The sequence below is a fragment of the Cladophialophora yegresii genome (assembly GCF_000585515.1).
Source record: "Cladophialophora yegresii CBS 114405 chromosome Unknown aczIN-supercont1.4, whole genome shotgun sequence".
NCBI lineage: Eukaryota > Fungi > Ascomycota > Eurotiomycetes > Chaetothyriales > Herpotrichiellaceae > Cladophialophora > Cladophialophora yegresii.
Genome location: NW_006913048.1, coordinates 1,265,003 through 1,287,005, shown reverse-complemented (window position 1 = coordinate 1,287,005; position 22,003 = coordinate 1,265,003). Strand labels below are relative to the sequence as shown.

Sequence of the window (22,003 nt, the reverse complement as noted above, 5' to 3'; positions counted from 1 at the left end):
GTTGACCGTGGTTAACGAATAGGACTACCGTTGAACGCAGCAAATTGCTTCTTACGGCAGCGACCCAGTGTACTGATTTTCGAACCTTCACCTCCCTTTCACATTCACTTGATCCACGAATCGCATTCACTCCAACTCCTCCCCAGCCAGGGCGCACTCCCTTTCAATCAATCTGACATGGTCTTCGCTTCTTGGGGTAATCCGAATCCGAAATGGCGGATGGTCATGCGCCAGCGGGTCGATCTTCCAGTCATCAATGGGTGCCCCTGGCACTTCCTGAAAGTCGAAGCAATAAAGCAGCCTAGAGAACGCGATAAACATATTCCGGGTCGCGACGTGCCAGCCGGGGCAAACCCGTCGCCCTGCTTCATGGTCAGACCAGGATCGGACCAACAACAGGCTGAGGGATACTTACCCGTGCCGAACCCCAAATGCCCTTTTAACAACTCCTGGAGATCCTCGTTCAGAAATCGCTCCGGCAGGAACTCCTCGTTCCTCGCGTATTCTTCCTCGTTATGACTGATGGCGAAGTGGTTGTAGACGAATATGGTCCCCTTTTCGAACACGAAGTCGCGGTATGTGTCATCTTCGATCAGAGCTCGAGGCACTCCTGAAGCTGTCATGTTCGGTCGCCATCTGAGCGTTTCTTTGACCGCTGCGACAATGTATGGCAGGCGATCCCAGTCCTAACAGCCGTCAACACAAGACCTTGGTATCACATGAGAATCTCCTTACATCGAATGTGGGCAGCCTCGCGGCATGTCCGCAAACCTCGTCGAGCTGCTTTTGTGCATTGGCAACCCAGGCAGGATACTTGGCCGCTGCCGCAAGCATGACATTGATCTGATTGCGAGTCGTGTCACTGCCGGCCTCGATTATCGATCCAGCTAACCCATTTTCAGCCAACAGTCTCACGGCGTGGAAGAAGCGAACAGCCAATCTGCAGTTCCTTGGTCTTACCGGCAAAATAGGCTTGGGCTTTATCGAAGCCATACTTGGTGGCAAGATCCGCCATCCCACGGGCGAAACATTCAGGGTTCTCTCCTTTCTTGATACGTTGTTCAAGGTCGTCAAAGAAAGCAGTGTACACGCTATTGGGCCAGCTCAGCCTCTGCCCTCCTTCATATCTGCCTGATGGATAGGTGTGAAGGTATCCGTTGGTGTCACTTACCCAAGTGTTTTCCTATACGACCGCTCCGCCTTCGGTCTAAACCACTGGAGAGACCGAGGCATGGCCCTCACCAACCACGGGAACTGCTCGACCAAGCTCGAAGACGGCGACGTCTGAGTTTCGAGAAAGTCGTCGATGGTCGAGAATAACAGGCGGACGTTCTCGTCTTCCATGCTTGTTCGACGACCGAATACGCTACCACAAGGTCAGCTTGTCACAAGCACGGCTCGTCGTATCACCTACACAGAGAAGATTACTGCACAGAACAGCCGTCAGCAGTAGCAGCAACGCATCTTATAACTTCCCATCTTACCTGAGTTTGCAAACCGAGCTCCATGCCGGTAGAACTCATCTGGGCGCTTGAAATACTGCCAGACAAGTGCCCGGGACTCCACATCCTGAAAAGGCTTATAGGTCTCCGACTTCCGCGAATATCAGCTCCCACCACCAACGGCCACATCCAAATAGACTTACATTGCTAGCCATCAAGAGCTGGTGCATGATCTTGCGGAGCTGCCTCCAGCGCTCTGTATGACCCATCATGACGATGCGCTTGCCGCCGGACAATATGTCTTGCGTAACGGGGAACTCGGGCCGGCTGATGTAGAGCCTACCGCGCCGCTCCAGGAGCTCTTGCGCCGTCTTCGAGGAGTTGAGGAACACCCATCTCCTTGCGCCAAGTTGCACTGAGAAACTAATGCCAATGGTGAGCACACCCACACAGACGGACCCAATGCATCACGAGCAGCACTCACAGATCTCCATATTGTTTGCCCCATTCTATGAGCTTGGCCCCTGGATACGCTGGTGGGAGTTGAAATAGATTCCCAAACACCGGAATTCCCTTCGGGCCAGGCGGGTATCGATATTTTGTTCTCGACTTGAGCGAGAGCAGACCAAATGCCAGTAAAACTAATGCACCGACTGCGCCGAGCACCCAAACATGTTGAGGCTGTAGAGAATCCAAACGAGGCATCGCTAAATCTGCTGAGGAGAAGCCGAAGATCGATTCAACGTAAGGTGGGTTGCTTCTCGTTAATCGGCGAATGCAGTCGACGAGCACAAGGCCATCCAACAATCATATACGCACTCGTTGACAGTCTCGGATGTGCTGGTGGACGAGGCTGAAGTGAGTGAGTGCTCATCCACCGACTCCGCCTCCGCCTCCGCGTCTTGCCCATTGTGCGTTGTGGGGTAAGCCAGGAACTCGACTCCAGCCCGCCCGCCCACCAAGCATGGAAATACGTACAGGACTGCAACTACTCCACAATTGGGGGAATGGCAGGGCTCGACTTGCAGGGAGAAATGCTGTCCAGACTAAGGTACGTCGGTACCTGTGGGGTTACAGTACGAGGATACACAGCTTTCCCTTTGCGGTGTTATATCCAACGGGTGTCCTAATTAGGCCTTGACTGGTCGCTGTGAGTATTGAGTCCAAACATCCACGACCCTTCAAGCTTCAAGATCATCTGTGTACCGTCACCGACATGGCAGACCCAGAACAATACAACCCCACGCGATTCGGCATCTCGACACTGCCCCTGAACCACGAGCCTTACGGACCGATCCTGCCAGAACGCCTCGCCGGGGCTAATAAGGGGAAAGTCGCCGTGGTGACCGGCGCAGGGAGAGGTGAGTCTGTGCCCGGTCCTGTCCTGGTGGTTCCCATCTGTCAATTGACACCGCTACTGCCGTAGGAATCGGCCGCGCCATCTCCATCGCGCTGGCCAACTCCGGCGCAAACCTCGCGCTTCTGGACATCCTGGTCGACGAGCTCGAGGACACGAAACGCGCATGCGAAAAGTACGACGGCGTGCGCGCCGAGGTCTATCAATGCGACATCACGAGTGTCGAAACCGTGCGGCGCACGTTCGCGAGCATCGCCGGGACCTTAGGACCCGTGGACATCCTCGTGAACAACGCGGGCATCGCCGTGGGCAGACTGGCCTTTGACGAAACGTTCGAGGGCTTCTGGAAGGCCATCGAGGTCAACTTCAAGGGCACCATGCTTTGCGTGTACGAGGTGTTGCGCGGCATGAAGGAACGCAAGTCCGGGTGCATTGTCAACATGGCGTCCCGGGCCGCGACGGTCGATATGGCCGGTGGGCTTAGCTATAATTCGAGCAAAGCGGCGGTCGCGCGGGCCACGCACAGTTTGCAGGAGGAGTTTGAGCAGGCTGGGCTGGGGGAGCAGTTGCATACGTATTGTTTGCATCCCGGCGGGGTGTGGGGGAAGATGGTCACTGGTGAGTTCGTGCTATGCTACTTGTACATGTCTTTTTGCTACCTATATCTCGCCTAAGCTTGAGAGCACAAGTCTGATTGTGGCAACTGCAGAGAACACGACACCCGAAGTCCAGGCCCAGATCAGATCGATCTTCAAGGATGTGCCTGAGCTGTGTGCGAATACGGTGGCATATCTTGCTGCGGGGCGCGCGAAGGCGTTGCGAGGATGTTACTTTGACTGTAGACAGGATGTGGAGCGGGTGTGCAGCTTCGGCAGGGAGACGCTGGACAAGTACGAGCTGTACAAGCTGGGGGTGATGTTCTTGCCTGGGTATCAGAACGAGCCTTGAAGTTCTATAATGATCGCGGAAGATAAGATGCGAGATATCACAAATGGCTCGCTTGCGTCAGTCAGCTCCCACAGCAGCCACTCCTTTGACCACTGCTTCATTGTGGGGGCTGGGTCCTATATCGTGACCTGCGGCTGACTGCTTATACTCCTTGGTGAAGTCGTACATGATGTCGTTGATCCCCTGGTGAGATGACTGTCAGTTTTCACAAGACCTCGGTCCGTGCGAGACCGACCACGTGCGATGGTGGGTGAACATATGAGAACATGAGCACAGGACGGCACTCACCGTAACCAAGCTTGCGACAAACTCCGGGTCGGAGAACTTGTCGCGTTCGAGGAACAGCGGATCCTCCTTCATGGCAACATCTGGGTCCTGCAGAAGGTGGCGCAGGTTCTGGGACGAGACAGGGTCGATTATCTTGAACCACATATCTCGCCGCACCGTGCTGTATCGGTCGAGAATGCTGTCGTCGGCAAGACCTTGGTGGATGCCGTTCAAGCAGTCGAAGAGATTCCCGACGTCGACGAGCCCGCCCGTGAGTCCAAGGCCGCCACTACGACAACATAGAATCATTGGTCAGTTTCATTCCTGCCGAGACAACTGGCATTCAAGGGCAGTAGCACTCACAAAGGATTGCAAAGATGAGCGGCATCCGCGGCGAGGAGAAACCTTCCGACCCGGAAACTGTCGGCACATCTCTGGTGGATCTTGTAGGGATTGATCGTCACGAGCTTGTAGTCCTCTGGGCCCGGACTGCCCGGCAGTATCTTGCGGAACTTCTCGGGCTGGCGAGCAATATATTCTTCTCGAGTCAAGCCGACGGTCTCGCCGTAGCTGACACGATATAGGCCATCGGGCTGCAAAAGTGCAACGAGGCAGAAGTACTCGGGGTCGACGATGAATGCGCCTTGACCCCATCCGTACTTGGAGATGTCGTAGTAGACATTCGTGGCGACGATCTGCTGATCCCATGTTCGGCCAGGGAAGTCGTCGCCGAAGAGAGCCCGGCGGATGGTGCTGTTAGCTCCGTCACACCCGACAATGTAGTCTGCTGAGAAGGTCTTCTCACCGTCCGGCGTGTCAACGAAGACGTGGGCCTGGGCATCGGACTGGTCGACCTTGGTCACTTTGTGTTGATATCTAATTTTGGCGTTGGGCTTTCTGTCGAGATGCTCCCGCGTGAGTTGAAGGAGCTTACCCAGGGGGAGGCCGTGCAGGCGTCGGTCGAATGGGACGGCACTGGTGTCCATTCTGGCGAGGAGGGTGCCGTCCACTTTGCGCCACGAGACGCCATCTGAGACGACATAGCCTCGTTCGCGGACCTCTGGCAAAAGCCCGGCCCGCTGTAGCTCGTACACTGCTGGCCAGGGGTAGAAGCTGGCTCGAGGCGAGTCGTCGAGCTTGTCTGACGCTTCGAGAAGTTCGACGTCAATGCCTGCGTTGGCGAGGAGGAGTGCCAAGACACAGCCGCTTGGGCCAGCGCCAACAATGATGATCTAAACGCCGACAGATCAGTCTTGTGGTGGTGACATGCGTTGGGCTACTACAGAGCCCACTCACCTTTGAGATTGCCATAACCTCCGACTGACTGCTTTGAGCGACCTGCGTGTTCAGTGGCTCGGGTAAGCTCGCATATGTAGATCTTTGAGACCAGGATCAGATTTGGCACATCTTTGCATACTACGGAGGATTTCCCACTCGACTTGACTATGGTCTTGCTCGATGGACTTCCTGTCGTCGATACCTCAACCCCACAATACCCCACATTCCCCAACAAGGCTGAGTCCAGGGGGTACGAAGGAGATGTATTCTTCGCTCCATGCTGATGTTAGTTGGGCTTAGCCGTAGACAGTGATGGAATTCTCTCAATAACAACATCGACCAAGTTGTCCCTTCAACTTCGCAGCAATGTGATAACACCGCCGGTCAGTAGCCGCCACGAGACGCTGGATCGCCGCAGTTGTGAAGCATTGCCATGGTCGGTATCCGCGCCGACGTGAAAGATAGTCGAATCGACTGTGCATAGGTTGGTAGTCCCTCTCCGCTCGATTTCTATACGCGCGATATCAAAGTGTACCGCATCTCCTGAAGAAATCTTCCGGTTCTAAATCCGTGTGGAGGGCAGTTACGCAATTCAGACGAAAAGAGTCGCGTGGACAGCTGGTGCCGACGGGGCTTAAGGTTCAACTTCGGCATTTAATGCTCCGACCTTCGGCATTCCATTGCGAGGCACCGAGGGCAATCTGGGCGAGCACAGCCCTGAGCCACTGTGTCTTGTTGAGCAATATGGGATCCTATGCTGTCGATTCGAGGAAGCTGCAATTATGCCCGTCTCACTTCGATATGTCGCGCGACAACCAGTGCCTTGTCGGTGAGGAAGTACACTCAACAGCAAGCACGATCTTAGGGTGACGTACCGGACACTCCCGTAACCGGCAATCTGCAAAAGGCACAGTAGCAGTAAGGACTCTCCACGAGGACTATGATGTAATCTGTCGGCAGGATATTCTGTTGTCACATTCCAGTGGTGGATTTGATTCCTGCTATGTAATACACGTTTGAATCATTCGTGCCATCCCTGGTCCAAGCTCATTCGATTCACAATTGGTTGAGCACAGCAGCTGAAAGCCTCGCTGTATGGGGCCACAGTTATACAGCCGTACAAAGCACCATCCCCTTGCGCCGTATGTCGAGAGTGAAGGTTCATGTTATCATCTCTCCGTAAAGGATTTGTAGTGTTACATCTTCTTGTCGTCATCATCAACACTTCCTCCCAAGGTGCTGGAATCAGTGCTGTCATGGGTGGAAGCCTTCTCGATATCCTCTTCGGTCGGTCCGTGCAACTCTTCCTCGAAGACGGGATCGGTATCCATGGCTTCGAACTTGGTCTTAAAGTCTCCTAGAGCTTGGGTGCTGGAGTTGGATCGACGACGAGCGTTGTTGAAAGTGTAGTCATAGTCTTGGACTTCCTCGCCGTCACGGCCCCTATCGGCATTAGTATCGAGGCGCAGCTGTCAATTGTGAGAGTGAAGTCTTACCAGTTACCCTTACCACCGCCCTGCTTCTTGACACCCTTGGGATCAGCATCAGCGTGTCCGTGCTTGGCGAAGTAGCGGGGGAGACGTTCTTCAGGAAGGGCGGTACCATCGGCGATGGCACTGTGGTTGCGGTCGTTTCCTTTGTTTGTACGAGTCACTTGGTGGTCAACGGTCAGTGAGCGTCGACTTGGAGAGTCCGGAATGACTTACTGGTCGGATGAGAGTTTACAGCGAACGGTTAAGAGGTGATAGACAGTGATAGAGTGAGTCAAGAGTCAGAGTGTTGGTCGATTGCGGCTGTAGAGAGAGTAAGAGTCAATGAGATGAAGTTGGAGTAGAGGTAGAGTCAAGGGAACGAGGATGACACGCGACCCTGCAGATCAAAGGAAAGCGAAGCTCGGACCACCAATGGTATGATCGATCTCCAATGCACTGGAATACGACTCACCTCGCTGATTACTTGCTTTGCTGGGTGGTTGTGAGAGATATGCGAGATCACGGTTGAAGGAAAAGGAAGGGAAGAAGGACGAGTGAGCTTTGACTTGCTTCTAAGCGGAAGGGGGCTCGTTGGAGAGAGTTATTAAGTCAGGGAAGATGAAGCCGGAGACGAGGTGGCTTACTGGTAGAAAGCTCTAGACACTGTTTACCGTGATTGGGGAGAAGTTGCAGAGAAAGGCCCCGTTGCTCGCATGACCCTGTGCTTTTTCCGGGCCTCCCTGCCCATCGCTCCAATTGCAGGGGCGCCTTCCCCGGATTGTACGCTCCGCCTTTCCAATTCGGCTTACTTAGCGCGGGGTTCGTTGCTGGCTGGGTACCCACTAGACGCTAGTCCACTCATCGAGGAGCTTCGATTCAGGTACCAATTTGCCTGAGTCTAGCAAGGCTGTGTACCACAGTGCTGCGTAGGAGATCCGTAGCATAGTGATGAAGCCATACTAAGTGTGGTACTGGGCAGCGGCGGGCCGCATGTCTGGCGACGAACAGCCTGTGGTCAGAGGCCGAAGAGTGGATACCCTATGAGGCAATTCATGAGAGAATATTGAGCAACAGTCAAAGATAAGGGAAATAATATCGCGAAATGGATCCACTGCAATGCAAACAATCAGGCTGTAGGCACGACTGGCCCTGAGCCTCTTAAGTAAACTACACAGTAGGTAGCCTCTCGCTGTCAATCCATGTTCGTCCTCGGTGGTGTGAGAGTGGAGAATATCGGGAAACTGGGACACGTGAGAGCACTGATTTCAATCATCATCACCCTGCAACAGGTCCCATCCTGGGACTTGAACACATACAAAAACTGGTCTTAAGAGGTCAATACTTGTACTCCTGCCTCAGGCATTCAGGAACTGGCACCATCAACATCCCACGTGGGCAGAGTACTCAGATTCGCAGGCCGGAGAAAAACGCAGAAGCGACGCATCGGGATCCTGCAGGGCTAGCGCCACAACTGCCCCTCTGGTGCACGTCACAAATTCCGATTTCTAAGCCCAGGGTTTTGGGTTGATTTCCTTTGTTGTTTCCACACCACCTATCGAGACAGCAAGAGGACCTCATCGTCGCCGCCATGTTGCCCTCCGTGTTAATGGACACTTCGGACGACTTTGTCATGCCGATTTCGAAGGCGCCGCAGTCCTCGAAGCGGACCCTGCTCCTTTCGCCTCCCTCGCTTTCATCCCACCAAGAGAAACTGACTGCTGTCATTGAAATGCACGACCGCGCTCACACCGACCTCCAAATGTTGGATAGACTCGCCCTTGGCTTCGTGTCCCTTCCCCAGACTACCTACGACGTTATAATTATTCTCAGTGACGCTGATGGTTCACGGCGTGAGAGCCAGAATTTGTTGAATCGGGATATACTATCTTTGCTAGTCAAAGCGCTGAAGAACGGCGGACACTTGCGCAGCCAAGATCAGACGTTCGGAGCCATCGATGGACCTGAGAAGAACGAAGCTATTCTCGCAGGCCTATCCCCACAACCAGGCCTTGGATTTGTGAAGGTAGATTATGGTGCGCAGGTGTCTGTGCCACTGAAGTTTGGAAAAAAAAAGACATCGGAGGCTGCTGGCGGTCTCGGTAACGGAAATTCGAATGGGGAATCTGTCTCACTTCCATTGAACGGCAAGCGGAAAAGTGTGGATGATACTATACCTGCGGGCGTGGGTTTTGACGATGGAACTGGCGATTCTGACGATGACTTGATTGACGAAGATACCTTGCTGGACGAGGACGACTTGAAGAGACCTATTAAAATTCGTGAGTCGAACACTTGGGGGACCGGTGGTGACTCCTTACTGACCATACTTAGCCACTGAATGCAAGCCAAAGGCCAAACGGCGCCGCGCGTGCAAAGACTGCACTTGTGGCCTCGCACAGAAGCTGGAAGCCGAAGACAACGCGAGAAGAGAGAACGCCGACAACGCATTAAACACCTTAAAATTGCAAGCCGACGACCTTGCCGAGGTGGACTTTACAGTGCCAGGAAAAGTTGGTAGCTGTGGCAATTGCAGCCTAGGAGGTAAGCTCTTGGTATGCTCTTCGTCGGTGGTATGTTTGCTAATCGAAATCAGACGCATTCCGATGTGACGGATGCCCCTATATCGGTCTCCCCGCTTTCAAGCCTGGCGAAGAGGTCCGCCTTCTCAACAACGACATACAATTATAGAGACATGAGGTCTTAGCATTAGGAAGGCGTGAGTGTGATGGCGATGATTCTCCCACGTGGTAAAACCAGTACTTGTATCACTCCATAGAGGATCGCTAGAGGTCATTTACAGGCGCCTTTTCCGTATACCCTTGAAACATATTACAGCCCCCAAGACTGCTCGTGCAGGCCATGGGCCTGGAGTGTCTCCCAAGCCCTTTTCACTTTTTTCTCTCGTGCGCCCAGATTCCGAGGCGCATCTTCCGGCCAGCGAATCCAAAGCTTCGGATTTCTCCGCCGTCAACTCGCCTGCATTTTATTTCGGCTGACCGACTTTGCTGGCGATTGCGCAAAATAGTTCGCCTCAGCTCTCCACCGACGACGTATTCCACTTGAAGCTGAGAAAGCACTTCGTTCCCACTGTATTCGACTCGACGCTGCAAGATATATTTTCCAACGACGACACTGAGCGCAACATCCCCCCTTCACCCACCTCATCCTACTCGCAATGTCATTCTCATCCCTCGTTCAAGACATCGCTTTCCGCGACTCGCCGTCTCAGGCCAACAATGCTCGAACGAGCGCCAGCAACATCAGCACCAATGACACACAGTCGACCATCTCGCGGCCATCCATGGCCCGCTCATATACCTCTACGGCCGCCACCAGCGTGAGCATCGCAGGCGATATCTCCAGCCAGCTCCACGCCGGCTACAGCCACCCTCTGTCACGAGCATGGCAAGCAGAGAGACAATTGACCAAGGTGAGCAGCTCGTTCATCTATTACAGTGATCTCGAAGCGCTGACATGACATGTAACCAGTCCATGCTCATCTACCCTCTCTTCATCACCGACAACCCCGACGAAATCACCCCCATCCCTTCACTCCCGAACCAGAACCGGCTCGGCCTCAACAAACTTGTCTCCTTCCTGACGCCACTTGTACAAAAGGGCCTCCGCAGCGTCATACTCTTCGGCGTGCCTCTGGCCCCAGACGCAAAAGACGCACTAGGCACAGCAGCCGACGACCCTGAAGGCCCGGTCATCAAGGGCATCCAAGTCATCCGACGGCACTTCCCGCAACTGTTTGTCGTCGCGGACGTCTGTCTGTGCGAATACACGTCGCACGGCCACTGCGGCATCCTGCGCGACGACGGCAGCCTGAATAACGCCATGAGCGTGGAGCGCATCTCGGACGTGGCTATGGCGTACGCGCACGCGGGCGCCCACTGCGTGGCCCCCTCGGACATGAACGACGGGCGCATCCGGGCCATCAAGCTGAAACTCATCGAGGCGGGCCTCTCGCACCAGGTCAACCTCATGTCCTACGCGGCGAAATTCTCGGGCTGTCTGTACGGCCCCTTCCGCGACGCCGCGGGCTCGTGCCCCAGCTTTGGCGATCGGAAGTGCTACCAACTGCCTCCTGGAGGTCGCGGGCTCGCGAGACGGGCCATCGCGCGAGACATCCAAGAAGGCGCGGACATCATCATGGTGAAACCCGCGTCGTCGTTCCTCGACATCATTTCGGATGCGAAGGAGATCGCAAAGGACATGCCCATTGCCGCGTACCAGGTGAGCGGCGAGTACGCTATGATTCATGCGGGCGCCAAGGCCGGCGTGTTTGATCTCAAGACCATGGCGTTCGAGAGCACAGAAGGGATCCTGAGAGCCGGGGCAGGAATTGTAGTCAGCTACTTTACGCCTGAGTTTCTGGATTGGTTGAGCGTATGAGTGACTGTGTGTATGAACGGGCGAGATGAAAAGAACCGGAGGGAGAGGACCCTGCGAGCCTGAGCCCAAAGGCACCTTCTCTGTTTTCCTGTACAGCCATCGATTTCGCCTTCACTGAGTAACTGGGTGGGTGATACTCCGTGAGCGATAGATGGACACGCATGAGATGGGCCCAAAAACGACGTGACGAGCTATGATGTGAATAACAAAATGTCGATACCTACAGTAAAGAGTCTTTGCACTTTGGACTGCTGTGCTTTGTACACTTGAGCAAGCAAGCCCGCCCACCACGAGTCGTCAGCGCACGTCATACATCAGAGCAAAGCCCTCTTCCCCTTTCTTCTCGTCCCCAGGACTTTGCTACTGTGCTGGGCTATGCCTCGTTGCGTCTCCTCCCTCTTGGCCTGGCTCATTATTTCGCCAATGCGCTCAACCCTTGACTTCTCGTATTGAATTGTTCTGTTTCTCACCACTCAGACTACCAGCCAAGCTAATAGCAGCCGCAATCTCTGCCAAATCTGGATAAATACCTATCACGCTTGCTCCTTGCCCATGTACCCAATGTCTGATCTGTCCAAGTGTCGGACAGAACGTCCGGAAATACTGTGATTCCCGTCTGGAATGACAACTCCTCGGCCGCAGGGAGCCAAGTGGTGACTGGGTGCGGGACTGCGACCTTGAACTGGTGAGCTTTGCGTGTGCTTGACAGCGGAGTAAACCACGCAAGCAGGAGCTTTGGATTGAACTCTCTCTTCCATAGTCGTCACCCGAAGCCTCGTATTTCATCTGTTAAGCGCAATGGGTGGGCTTCGGTATTCAGCACGAAGTCGTCCAGGCTGATGAGATCCGGCTCGCTGAAGAGGAGGTAGAAATACTTCAACGTCTCCGCGAACCAGAAGCTTTCCATTTCATCAAGCTGTAATGGCCCCCTCTTGTTCACCCACAGGTCGTTCTCACAGGCATGTCGGTCGACAAGCTGGATAGTGCTTGCAAGCGACGCGTGACCGTAGGGAGCACGAGTATGTTTAATGATGGACTGGAATATCGGCCAGCCGACGTCTCGCCAGTGTTCGTCCCCAGTGACGCGCCACATGATGAACAAGGACTCGACTGCTTCAGGCCGAAGTCGGTAGGTCGGGTCGCTGACTTCAAGAAACCCGGGCGGGAGCATGTCGGTGCACACTCCGTTTAGGCACACAGGTTGGCCATGACCCTCTAATACGCGGTAAGCTTCTTCACATTCACGGGGGTCTTCATGCGGACATCGCATCACGGAGAAAGACTCTGGCATGATCCCCGTCGGGGTGTTGAGATATGCCCATACACAGCCGTTGGTGAGCTGCGTCGCAAGTTTAAGGTCTTGTGGCTCCTCAAATATTCGTGATGCAAGTGCAAATATGCCGCCAGCAAAGCAGGCGAGATGTTGGACCTTGGTTTCCAGGGTTATGTATTCGCGGTCGGGCACTTTGACAGCAGTGCCGCTGAAGAGCACGTCTGTTCTGTTTGTATTAGGAATTGCTGGCCGGAAGAGCAGATGTTCTTTAATCTGCTCCGAGGCAGCTTTCCACATAGTCTTGTACAAGTCTGTCTGTCGACCCAGTAGCAGATGAGATTTGAGCAAATACTCGTATGCAGAGTCCGAGCCAGCTCCCAGAGACCAGCGAAGGCCTCCCCGCGCAAAATAGGACCCTAGACCTCCCACCGAACCGGGGTAGACTGTCTCCGGCCAGAGTCCCGGGATGCCAGAGTCTTGTTGGGTCTGAGCAAGTTTCTGACTCAGCGAGTCGACGGCGTCCAAGTACTTGCGGTCCCCGGTGGTCTGTGAGAGTCTCGCAAATTCCAGGCTCAAAGTACCAACCTCTGCCACCGGAGCGGTACTAGGCGCTCGAGATCGTCCCTCACTCTGTCCCAGTCTGTACCGGGTTCGGGGCATGCCGTTGGGGGTCATGAAAGCGGTATGCAAGACATCGCCGAGTTCGACTAACTTGGGAATCAATCTGACGTCGTTGGCCAGGTCATATGTTGCTAACAGCCCTCCCAGGATCCGAATAGTGGATTCGAACAGGTTCACTTCAGCATCGTCCAGGCATTTCGTGAAGTCGAGCATCAGACTGGCGTTTAAGGCTCGTTTAAATTCGTCTTCTAGCCCCATGAGATATAGGCTGTCGAGAGAGTCTACCAGCGTCGCTCCCCACCCACAAAAGTGTTGTCTGGGTTGTCCAGACAATGGTGTCAGTCCATCGGCCATCCAGGCGCGGTCTTTGTATGCCTTCTAAGCGTGCAAGAACTCGTACTCAACGGCGGTGCTCCGCTCATGCTGGACCAATGACATGTGGGGGAAGGCATGCTGAATTCGACCACGAGTTGCAGGTCTCAGCCAGAAGATGATGAGTGCATAAATGATGGGAAGCGTGGCCGCGACGAATAGGCCTGGTCGGTTACTCAGCCGTTTCGAGGGCGACATGACGGTATAAGCCAACGAGGGTGACAGCCGAGTTAGAAACGAGGCCGCGGGCTACATTCGTAAGCCAAGAACGAGAAGGGAACCGAGCCGGAGCAAGCAGGTTGCTGTAGTGCTCCGTAGTCAGCAGTCACGAAACGAAGCGGCGGACTAAATTGACAGCTGCTCGCGGCGATAGCTTGTGGCTGGAGAAGAAGGGCAGTGACAATGACAATGTAGTGCAATTGGCGAGCAGTAGCGGTCTGGGCGCTGTCGAGCATACGAAAGCAGGGCCGTGTTCATGAGCCCTGATGAAAGAACCCTAGATAGGCTCGATGCAGCGACCGCTAATACGAGCCACTGAAGAGCTGGAATAGATGTCGTGCAAGCACCCACTCGCAAAAGTACCTAATTAGGTACAGCCTGTCGCGGCAAGTCGGATAATTTCAGGCAGACTGGGATACGCAAATCGGCCTTAGGCCAACAGCCAGAGTTCCAGAACGCGCACAGGCGGCAGGCCCCAAACAGTTTGTGGCAGCAGGTGGGCCGTAGGCGGGCCGTTAGGTGCTCCAGTGGCGGTGGTTTGGTGCGTGATGATTACCTAAGGGCACTCAGCAGCCTTCACTCCCCTAATTTGCGATTCGCATTTTGCCTGCGACCTTTGGCCCCCTTCATCCCAAATTCAGTGCCATACTCCGTAATTAGTCTCCCTTCGTGCACCACCAACCATTACCGTTGCCCTAGCTTTCATTTGGCTCGAAGCTTGCCTTGTTTTATGAACGCGCATAGTCTGAATGCGAGGCCATCCTGAGGCGTTACCCACCGCTCCCAAGCCATAGGGCTGAAGACTCTGCCGCGGGCCGCCATCACAGCTTGACTCAGTCCTTCATTGAGCGTTCATCGCCGACTACTCGTAAACGACACGCGCATGACTCGAGTTTGATTGCCCCCAGATGCAGAGAGCGGGTGCGATGGTTGCGAGAACGACAATTGGACAGCGGACTTTTCGAGTGATGGTATCGCACCACCAAACTACTCGCGGGGTCAAGAGATCGTCGTACATACCAGCCCGTCTTTGCGCGGTTGATCAATCGGCTGGTCATGCCGCATGTAGGCTTCAGATGATGGTATTTTGGCGTTTTGCAGACGATGATCTCTCGCTCCCGGCCTGTCACCTGTCCAAATTCACGCACATTGCTTGCTAGAGCCACCCATTCACACGCTCCAACCCGCCTCCGAGACGCGTCATTCCTAGCACAGGTACAATGTTACGACGGCACACACACACGGACACTCGACCGCGACATCCAGGCCAGAACTTCTCAAGCTTAGATTTCAGGCACCGCCACCGTCAGTTACAAATACAACTCGCAAACTCCACCGAAATCGATCCTTGGCTCATATTGACAATGGTATCGCTGAGACTTGGTACCGGATCCGACTAGGATTACTCCGTACTCCGTACAATATCCGACCTCTCGTTCGCTTGCAGCCGCCAGCCTCCGCCGACATTGGAAACCGCGAACAGCTGACGCAGGACAGATTATGTATGCCCTGCAGATCCTATCTTGATCCGTCGCGAGCTGGGCCCACGAGCTGAAAAGAGGTGCTGGTTGCTTGCCCTTGTCCTCGCGCTCACCGTTGCGGTGTTTCGTAGTGGTCATATTGTCCCAAGGATCGCCCACCGGACCACGGCTCTGAGAGGGAAATACCACCCTCGATCTACCAATGCCATGGGCGGAAGTGGAGCAGTGCTCAGCTGGTGCGACATCAGACTACTTGTTTCTGCGCCACAGTTACCGCTCGTGGAAGCATTTGCGAGAACCGAGGACGTCGTCCTGAACGTCCTTTCAGTTGTGAAGCAGCGGTGGAAGCCGTTGAAGCGCTGCATTGGACTTTCCTATTGCCAAAGGCATTGTTCAGCCCTATCACCGCTCTAACCAAAGTGGACTCTTGCTTTCTCCACCCAACGGAAGACCTGCGTCTACTAGAATCTCCTGCTAGGTCCTCTCCAGTACCCACATATTACCATATTGGGCCCACGAATACACAGATGGCTTATGGTTCTGCTTAGAGGGACAAGAGGCTCCATCAGCAAGAGCATACGACGAAGAAAGCTACGTTGCGAGGCTTTCCCAATCATACCTCCTAGAACCTACCCGGCGCCTTGGACTATCAGATCTCGACTCCAAAAATGAACGGCTCTGTTGGCCCTTTTGGTCCATGGCTTTCCAGTCACTCTCGTCTCTTTCAAGGTCGAATACACAGCCGTGACATGAACACGAAAATACAAAGCACCATTGCTGAGCCACATGCTGTCTTGCCCAGGTCGTCGAATGGGCATATGAATCATCCCAGCTACCTTATTACGCTTCCTTCATCCTACAATACCAAACAGAACACGGTCACTTACACAATCTCTCCCTGTCTATGGCCGACCATCGAACTCAGCTCCAACACGTTGACCCAGCTGTGGACCAATGATGGTACCATATGGACAAACAACCTATTGTGGGGCGATCGTCCAGCACACAGGGCTGCAGGCACAGCCGCGTAGTTGTAAGTCCAACCAAGCACGCCATTACGAAAGGACAAAGCGTTTAGGAATCCCACGACGCTGAAATCCATGTTCCTGGAGAGTCTGGGACCTGGACCTCGGAACGAGAGTCCGTTGTTTCCCTTTTCCCCGGCATTCCCGCTCTTGCGCCTTACCCCTTCTCGCATAAATGCGAATAGAGGTGGAGGGCAACCTATACCTGATCGACTTTCGTGGTTAGGACCCTGTCCTATTTCTCACATCAACAAGCGATGGAGGGACCGCAATCAAACGATCCACCGAACATTCACTGACTCTTATTTTCTTTGTCAAGCTATCCGTGTACTCAGTTTGATTTAAGGGCCAGCATCTTTGCTTCGCCGAGTTGAAGAGGCCCACACGTTGCAACGACTTTCACTGCAGACCACACTATCAAATGCTCGAAGATATATCGGTGACTGCCATGAGTGCTGATACGAATGTCACCGACTCTGACGAAAATGCACAACCTCCTCGCGCTATGCCAGGCGACAAAGTCCGGACGAAGAAGTGGGCCCCCAAGACTTTCAATGGATGTTTAACGTGCAAGTAGGTTCAAGCAGCTCCAGTCTCGAGGTCCCTATGAGTGCTAACCCTTCCTAGGAAACGAAGAATTAAATGTGACGAGGCCAAGCCGGGGTGTCAGAGGTAAGTTTGTCTCAACGCGTCGTCACCGCAGTTACTGATGTCGAGCCAGATGCATCAAATCTAACATGAGGTGTGGCGGGTGTAAGTTCTGTTCATCACTGACCGACCAGTCTTACACGACGGCCCTATTCTCCAAGTTCTATCCATGTCCGTGTTGGCTAACCAATATCCAGATGCGCCACCTAAGATCAGACTGTTTGACCCTGCTTCATCATCGTCAACGCCGACTCCCCCACCAGCAGCGTTGCCGACGACAGCACTGGCAGCGCCTCGGGCAGAACTAGAGCCTGACCTAGCACCACCCAACGATCCTCAATTTCAATCCTACCTGAACTCGTACCCTCATCCTCAAGAACTCGCCCTTGTTCCCAGATTCGGCACAGAAGAAGAATATCGTTGCTTTCAATTCTTCCTTGAAAAGACGTCTAATCTGATATCTGTATACTCAAAACCCTATCTGTGGACTGTGCTCCTGCCTCAAGCAACCTGGCACCAACCTTCTATCAAGCACTCCATCATCGCGCTCGCTTCATTGCACGAATCTCTCACCACATTCGGCTCACAATCTCAGAGAGCAAACCACAACTTCATGTTCCACTATAACGCCGCCATCTGCGCCCTGGTGGTCGACAAGCCACCTATCGACATCGTCCTGGCGGCGTGCGTCATCTTCTGGGCACTCGAGAACTTTAGTGGGAGCGGCCAATCCACCGTTGACCACATGAAAGCTGCGATCAAGATCCTGGGGGAGTGGAAGAGCAAACCCCGCTCAAAAGACCCTGCCAACGACCTCATCTCAAAGTACATTGAGCCCACCATCCGCGACGCCGTCAAGTTCGCTTCGAAATGCCGCGTCGAAGAACTGACGGATCAGATGAGCGCACTGTGTCTCACCATCCGCGATGTTCGGATCATGAACTTCAAGCATCCTGCTTTCGACGATTTAGGTGACGCAGAGGAATACCTGGGTAGTTGTATCAACGATATCCTCGTCCTGAAGAGCCAGGTTCAGGCACAAGTTGCCCTTCACAGCACACGTACCGTCCTGATCAGAGAGTTGGAACAGCTCGACGAGCTCGACGCCCGCCTCTACAGATGGATGCATCTGTTTCAAAACCTCACGACCACGGGCCCCGTCTACATGCGCCGCATGTTGATCGTCCACAATGTCGCGGCTCATATCCTCCTCGACCAGCTACAGAGACAGGCACAATACAACACGACCGAATCGGAGAAAGAGCAAGAGCGCGATCGCGACTCCTCACCTGAATGCACCGGCCCGGAACACTGCCGCCACAATTTCATAGTCGTGGAGGTGGAGGACGTGCTGCGCCACGACCCGCTGACCACCACGGAACCATGTCGCAAGGACCCTCCGTCCCTCGGATTCATCGCCCCGATCTTCCTCGTTGCAATGTCGGGGGAAAACGTGGAAACCCGCCGTCAAGCCATCAACGCACTCAGATGGCTCAACGTGGACGAGGGCTCGTGGAGCACAGAGTACGCCGCGCGCATCGCAGAAGCGACCCTTGAAATGGCGGACGAGTGTGATCTGGCCCCAGGCAACGTCGACATCCAGCATCTGACCTTCGATCTGGACGAGGATGACCAAACGCTCACAATGAAGTGGCAGCCAGAAGCAGAAGACACAGCCACGATATCAACGCAACGCATAGATGCATCGGATTTGCCCTGGGCTGGACGGGTAGGTCACTTGCGTAACGTCATATCGATCTTACACGCACACAGTACGTGTGACACAAGGCTGACGCCTCCCTAATTTAGGATATCCACGAGCTTGTTCGACGATATGGGTATCGGGGGTTCCTCTCTCAATTATAGCGCATAACACGGGATGCACTCGCCTCCTACCTCACCTATACCTACTGTACCCCTCACAAACGCCGACCAAGACATCAAATTGAGCCGGATCTGTCTGAGCGTCTGTCTTTATCGTTCTTACACATTGCGCAGGGCAGGACTTGGGGATTTTGAATTTCGGACGTCGACGAACGGGTGCATCAGGGCCATGGCGCAGGATCGGAGACCGGAGTTTGAATTCTGGACATCTACGAGTGGGTTGCCTCAAAGGCCACGATTTTCAAATCATTTGTCGAACAATTTCTGGAATCTCATTCTTATGAGTTGAGCTGGATGAATTGAATGGACTCCGCAGGGCGGTTCGAAATGAAAGTGTACATATGTATGCAATCGCGAGTATACAAGGTACGCGATTGCGAGGATACATGGATACGAGTGTACGGACACGGACAGGTTCGTGCGTGAATAGACACCACCCTAACCCTAGGATGTGCAGGTATAATGGTATACGATCTATGATATGTGACGATTCTGCCGGAGGGATTCAAGTATCTAGGTGAATAAGGACTTCCTCTGGGTATGGGCTGGAACGCGCAATAAATCGAGTACTGCAAACAGTACCAGCTGAGAAAGGTCTACTTCCATCAGCGACATGTCTTCTATTCGAGACTAGTGACCACAGATTGTACGTCACGTCGTCTTCATACTTGTTCGCCATCTCGCCACATCGTCTCTGCTCGTTTCATACCTAGGTACTTCACACCACATCATCTCACATTGTTGGTATTACTTGGACGTCGGCATCGGCGGCATCGGAGGCAACCCTCCTCCAACGGTGCTCGTGCTACCCTGCCTCGACTTTGGAGGCATCCCGCTCCTATTGCTGCTGTTACCACCACTACTGCCCCCTCCAGCCGCTGAAGCGGCCTCCTGCTCCAGGAAATTCTGCCACAGTTCTGCCAACGTCTCACGACCGTTCGGACTCATGACTCCCTCCCCGCCAAAATATTCCGGGCCGTGACTCAGCGCGGGTGTCGACGGGGTCCTATGCACAAGGGGGCTCATCCCGCTCAAGCCGCGGAGGCTGCCGAAACTGCTCGTCGGGGCGGGCGCGCCGGTCGTGGTCCCAGGGCGGGAAAGACCGGCTTGTTCGCGCTGTTCCTCTGTCCAGCCTAGTAGGGCGGCGATCAGTTGCAGGATTTGGAATTTCTTGGGGTCGGAGCGGTCGAGCGCCAGGAAGTGGAGGAGGTGGTTTGTTACGATTTGTCTGGGGGCAAGGAACGACGTTAGTGTCAATGTCAGCGTCGGTGTTAATGTCAACGTCGCTGTCAAGAAAAGGACCGGGTTCCGCGGCCGTGTGCTCGCATATTTGCGGCTGGGCTGCGCTTAGACGTCGCGGAAAGGGAAAGCGTGGAGATAATGGTACTGGTGTCTGAATGGAATATCGGGAATGCAAAGCTGATGCTGATCACTGAACGGGAAAAGTCGAAAGGGGGAGGAAAACGGGGAAGTGGTGCTTGGAATGTCAAGTCGTAGTAGCGTGGTGTGAGAGGGAGAGCTCAGCCTTGCTTAGGGTAAGGCAGAAAGGAGTGATGAGGCAGAAAGCATATGTAAGGTGGCAAAGAACGACGCGCAAGGCTTGATGATCGACGGGAGCTCGCATGGAACGGTGATCAACAAAGGTGGGCGTATAACTGGCCTTACAGGAGAACAAGGCCGGACGGGGGTTGCTAAGTTTAGATTTCGGCATGTGCAAGGGCATCAAATGCGGAGTAGGGAGACAGCAAGTGTAGCCGGGCATCGTTGGAGAATCTGCCAATGCATTTGAGGGCAGGCATTTCGGGGATCAGATGAGAAGTCAAGGACATGCTGGCGCTAGCCAAAACGTACCTGTCGACATTGTCCTCTGGCTTTCCTTTCTTCAGAAACCGTAGTGCTTTCGTGAGGTGGTCGTTGAGAATGACTGCTTCGTGCCGTAACTTGCCGATCAGCAGATTCTTCTCTTTGACTTCTTTCTCAAAGGGAAGGGCGCGCTCGAGGTCTCTCTTCGTTTTTTCGAGTTCTGACACGGTGGTATCGTGCGTCCCCTGGAGTTCTTGCAGCTGTTTCCGCAACGCTGCCTGTTCGGCTTGATTCGTCTCGACCAGTTCCTTGAGTTCCTGTTTCCGCACGGTCTGAATCTCCTGGAGGGCTCGTTGGAGGCCGTCGACCGTCGATGAGTGCGTGTCTCTCTCGCTAATTGCCTTTTCATACGCCTCCTTGAGAGAAGCGAGCTGTTCTTCCAGGTCGGCGTTCCGATCTGTCAGGTCTTTGCGGACGGTTCGTTCTTCCATGGCCAACACTTCCCAGTCGTGCATCGCCTGCTTTGCGTTCTCGAATTCATCCCGGATGTACGCTTCCGACTCGACCAGTTCTTCTTTTTCCTTGAGCCAATTCTGCTGTGAGAGCGTTAGACGGTTGCGCAGGCTGGAGAGTTCTTTGGCTTGCTCCACGTGTTTCTGCGTGAGGTCTTTGGTCTGGGCAGTTAGTTCGTCGACTTCAGCGGAGCGGGCTGTATATCTTTCTTGTAGTTCGGACTTTTGTTCTTCGAGTTCCTCGATTCGTGTGCGTGCTTGGGCTAGATCTTCCTGTCGACCGTGTCAACGTGTCGCGCCGGAATTGGGGAAGCCTGTATGTACGTACTGCATCGGCCTTCAGCCTCTCGCCTAGCTGAGAGCGTATTGTGTTCACCTTTCCTAGTAACGATTGGTATTGCTCCTCTGCACTCTCTTTCTCCGCCTGCGTGTCTGCGAGCTCGCCTTGAACTGCTTCGATTTCCAAGTTGTGCTTAGCCTGGAGCTCCTCGAGCGATTGCCGCAGCTGCGTGACTTCCTGTCGCAGAGCGTCACGGTCTTTGACAAGAGCGTCAAAGCGCGCAGCTGGATCATCTTTGTCGCTCTCGACGACGAGGTCTTTTACTCCGTTCGTTACGGTTGTCATTGTAGCTGGTGGCTCTGCATCCAGCGACTCTTCTTTCACCGGTGAGGCTGGCGTCTCTTCGACCTCCCGCTCGCCGTGTTCCCCATCGTCATCTTCATCATCGAGACCCTCATTTGTGTCATTGGTCTCGGTTGGGGTCGAGGGAACATCTGCGGTTGCGGGTTGCGCGGTGCCCTTCTTCTTGGACTTCTTTTTCTTTTTCGACTTCTGGTCTGAGAGGAGGTAAGTACAAGAACGATGCGACTGCCGCCATCTCAGGACCTACCTCCGGAAGGGATCGATGTGTTGTTCGTCGACGACATAATTATGTGTTGGTCTATTCCCATGCCACGGTCTCGAGACAATGGATCTCGAAAGGTGTCCACTGCCATGCTTGGC

General features: G+C 54.1%; 9 protein-coding genes across 9 annotated transcripts; 4 read left to right on the top strand and 5 right to left on the bottom strand.

The window, feature by feature from the left end:
• Positions 1 to 126: 126 nt before the first annotated feature.
• Positions 127 to 2,147, bottom strand: A1O7_05786 (uncharacterized protein; the record flags this gene model as incomplete). The annotated part of the gene is made up of 9 exons (XM_007759794.1): positions 127 to 365; positions 416 to 686; positions 736 to 887; positions 961 to 1,091; positions 1,172 to 1,366; positions 1,415 to 1,427; positions 1,485 to 1,593; positions 1,646 to 1,865; positions 1,927 to 2,147. The coding sequence occupies 9 exons, from the start codon at positions 2,145 to 2,147 to the stop codon at positions 127 to 129; spliced, it is 1,551 nt and encodes a 516-aa protein (XP_007757984.1).
• Positions 2,148 to 2,658: 511 nt separating this feature from the next.
• A1O7_05785 (3-oxoacyl-[acyl-carrier protein] reductase) lies at positions 2,659 to 3,747 on the top strand (the record flags this gene model as incomplete). The annotated part of the gene is made up of 3 exons (XM_007759793.1): positions 2,659 to 2,803; positions 2,869 to 3,417; positions 3,509 to 3,747. The coding sequence occupies 3 exons, from the start codon at positions 2,659 to 2,661 to the stop codon at positions 3,745 to 3,747; spliced, it is 933 nt and encodes a 310-aa protein (XP_007757983.1).
• Positions 3,748 to 3,804: 57 nt separating this feature from the next.
• Positions 3,805 to 5,325, bottom strand: A1O7_05784 (uncharacterized protein; the record flags this gene model as incomplete). Its single annotated transcript, XM_007759792.1, has 4 exons — positions 3,805 to 3,930; positions 4,036 to 4,303; positions 4,378 to 5,246; positions 5,311 to 5,325. The coding sequence occupies 4 exons, from the start codon at positions 5,323 to 5,325 to the stop codon at positions 3,805 to 3,807; spliced, it is 1,278 nt and encodes a 425-aa protein (XP_007757982.1).
• A 1,163-nt stretch (positions 5,326 to 6,488) lies between these two features.
• On the bottom strand, positions 6,489 to 6,897 carry A1O7_05783 (uncharacterized protein; the record flags this gene model as incomplete). The annotated part of the gene is made up of 2 exons (XM_007759791.1): positions 6,489 to 6,761; positions 6,802 to 6,897. 2 exons carry the CDS (start codon positions 6,895 to 6,897, stop codon positions 6,489 to 6,491), a joined length of 369 nt encoding a protein of 122 aa, XP_007757981.1.
• Positions 6,898 to 8,352: 1,455 nt separating this feature from the next.
• On the top strand, positions 8,353 to 9,452 carry A1O7_05782 (uncharacterized protein; the record flags this gene model as incomplete). The annotated part of the gene is made up of 3 exons (XM_007759790.1): positions 8,353 to 9,043; positions 9,096 to 9,305; positions 9,358 to 9,452. The coding sequence occupies 3 exons, from the start codon at positions 8,353 to 8,355 to the stop codon at positions 9,450 to 9,452; spliced, it is 996 nt and encodes a 331-aa protein (XP_007757980.1).
• A 487-nt stretch (positions 9,453 to 9,939) lies between these two features.
• Positions 9,940 to 11,162, top strand: A1O7_05781 (delta-aminolevulinic acid dehydratase; the record flags this gene model as incomplete). The annotated part of the gene is made up of 2 exons (XM_007759789.1): positions 9,940 to 10,194; positions 10,254 to 11,162. 2 exons carry the CDS (start codon positions 9,940 to 9,942, stop codon positions 11,160 to 11,162), a joined length of 1,164 nt encoding a protein of 387 aa, XP_007757979.1.
• Positions 11,163 to 11,925: 763 nt separating this feature from the next.
• On the bottom strand, positions 11,926 to 13,410 carry A1O7_05780 (uncharacterized protein; the record flags this gene model as incomplete). The annotated part of the gene is made up of 1 exon (XM_007759788.1): positions 11,926 to 13,410. The coding sequence occupies one exon, from the start codon at positions 13,408 to 13,410 to the stop codon at positions 11,926 to 11,928; it is 1,485 nt and encodes a 494-aa protein (XP_007757978.1).
• A 3,560-nt stretch (positions 13,411 to 16,970) lies between these two features.
• On the top strand, positions 16,971 to 18,583 carry A1O7_05779 (uncharacterized protein; the record flags this gene model as incomplete). The annotated part of the gene is made up of 2 exons (XM_007759787.1): positions 16,971 to 18,530; positions 18,575 to 18,583. 2 exons carry the CDS (start codon positions 16,971 to 16,973, stop codon positions 18,581 to 18,583), a joined length of 1,569 nt encoding a protein of 522 aa, XP_007757977.1.
• An 849-nt stretch (positions 18,584 to 19,432) lies between these two features.
• On the bottom strand, positions 19,433 to 21,927 carry A1O7_05778 (uncharacterized protein; the record flags this gene model as incomplete). Its single annotated transcript, XM_007759786.1, has 4 exons — positions 19,433 to 19,913; positions 20,537 to 21,273; positions 21,329 to 21,837; positions 21,891 to 21,927. 4 exons carry the CDS (start codon positions 21,925 to 21,927, stop codon positions 19,433 to 19,435), a joined length of 1,764 nt encoding a protein of 587 aa, XP_007757976.1.
• Positions 21,928 to 22,003: the final 76 nt, after the last annotated feature.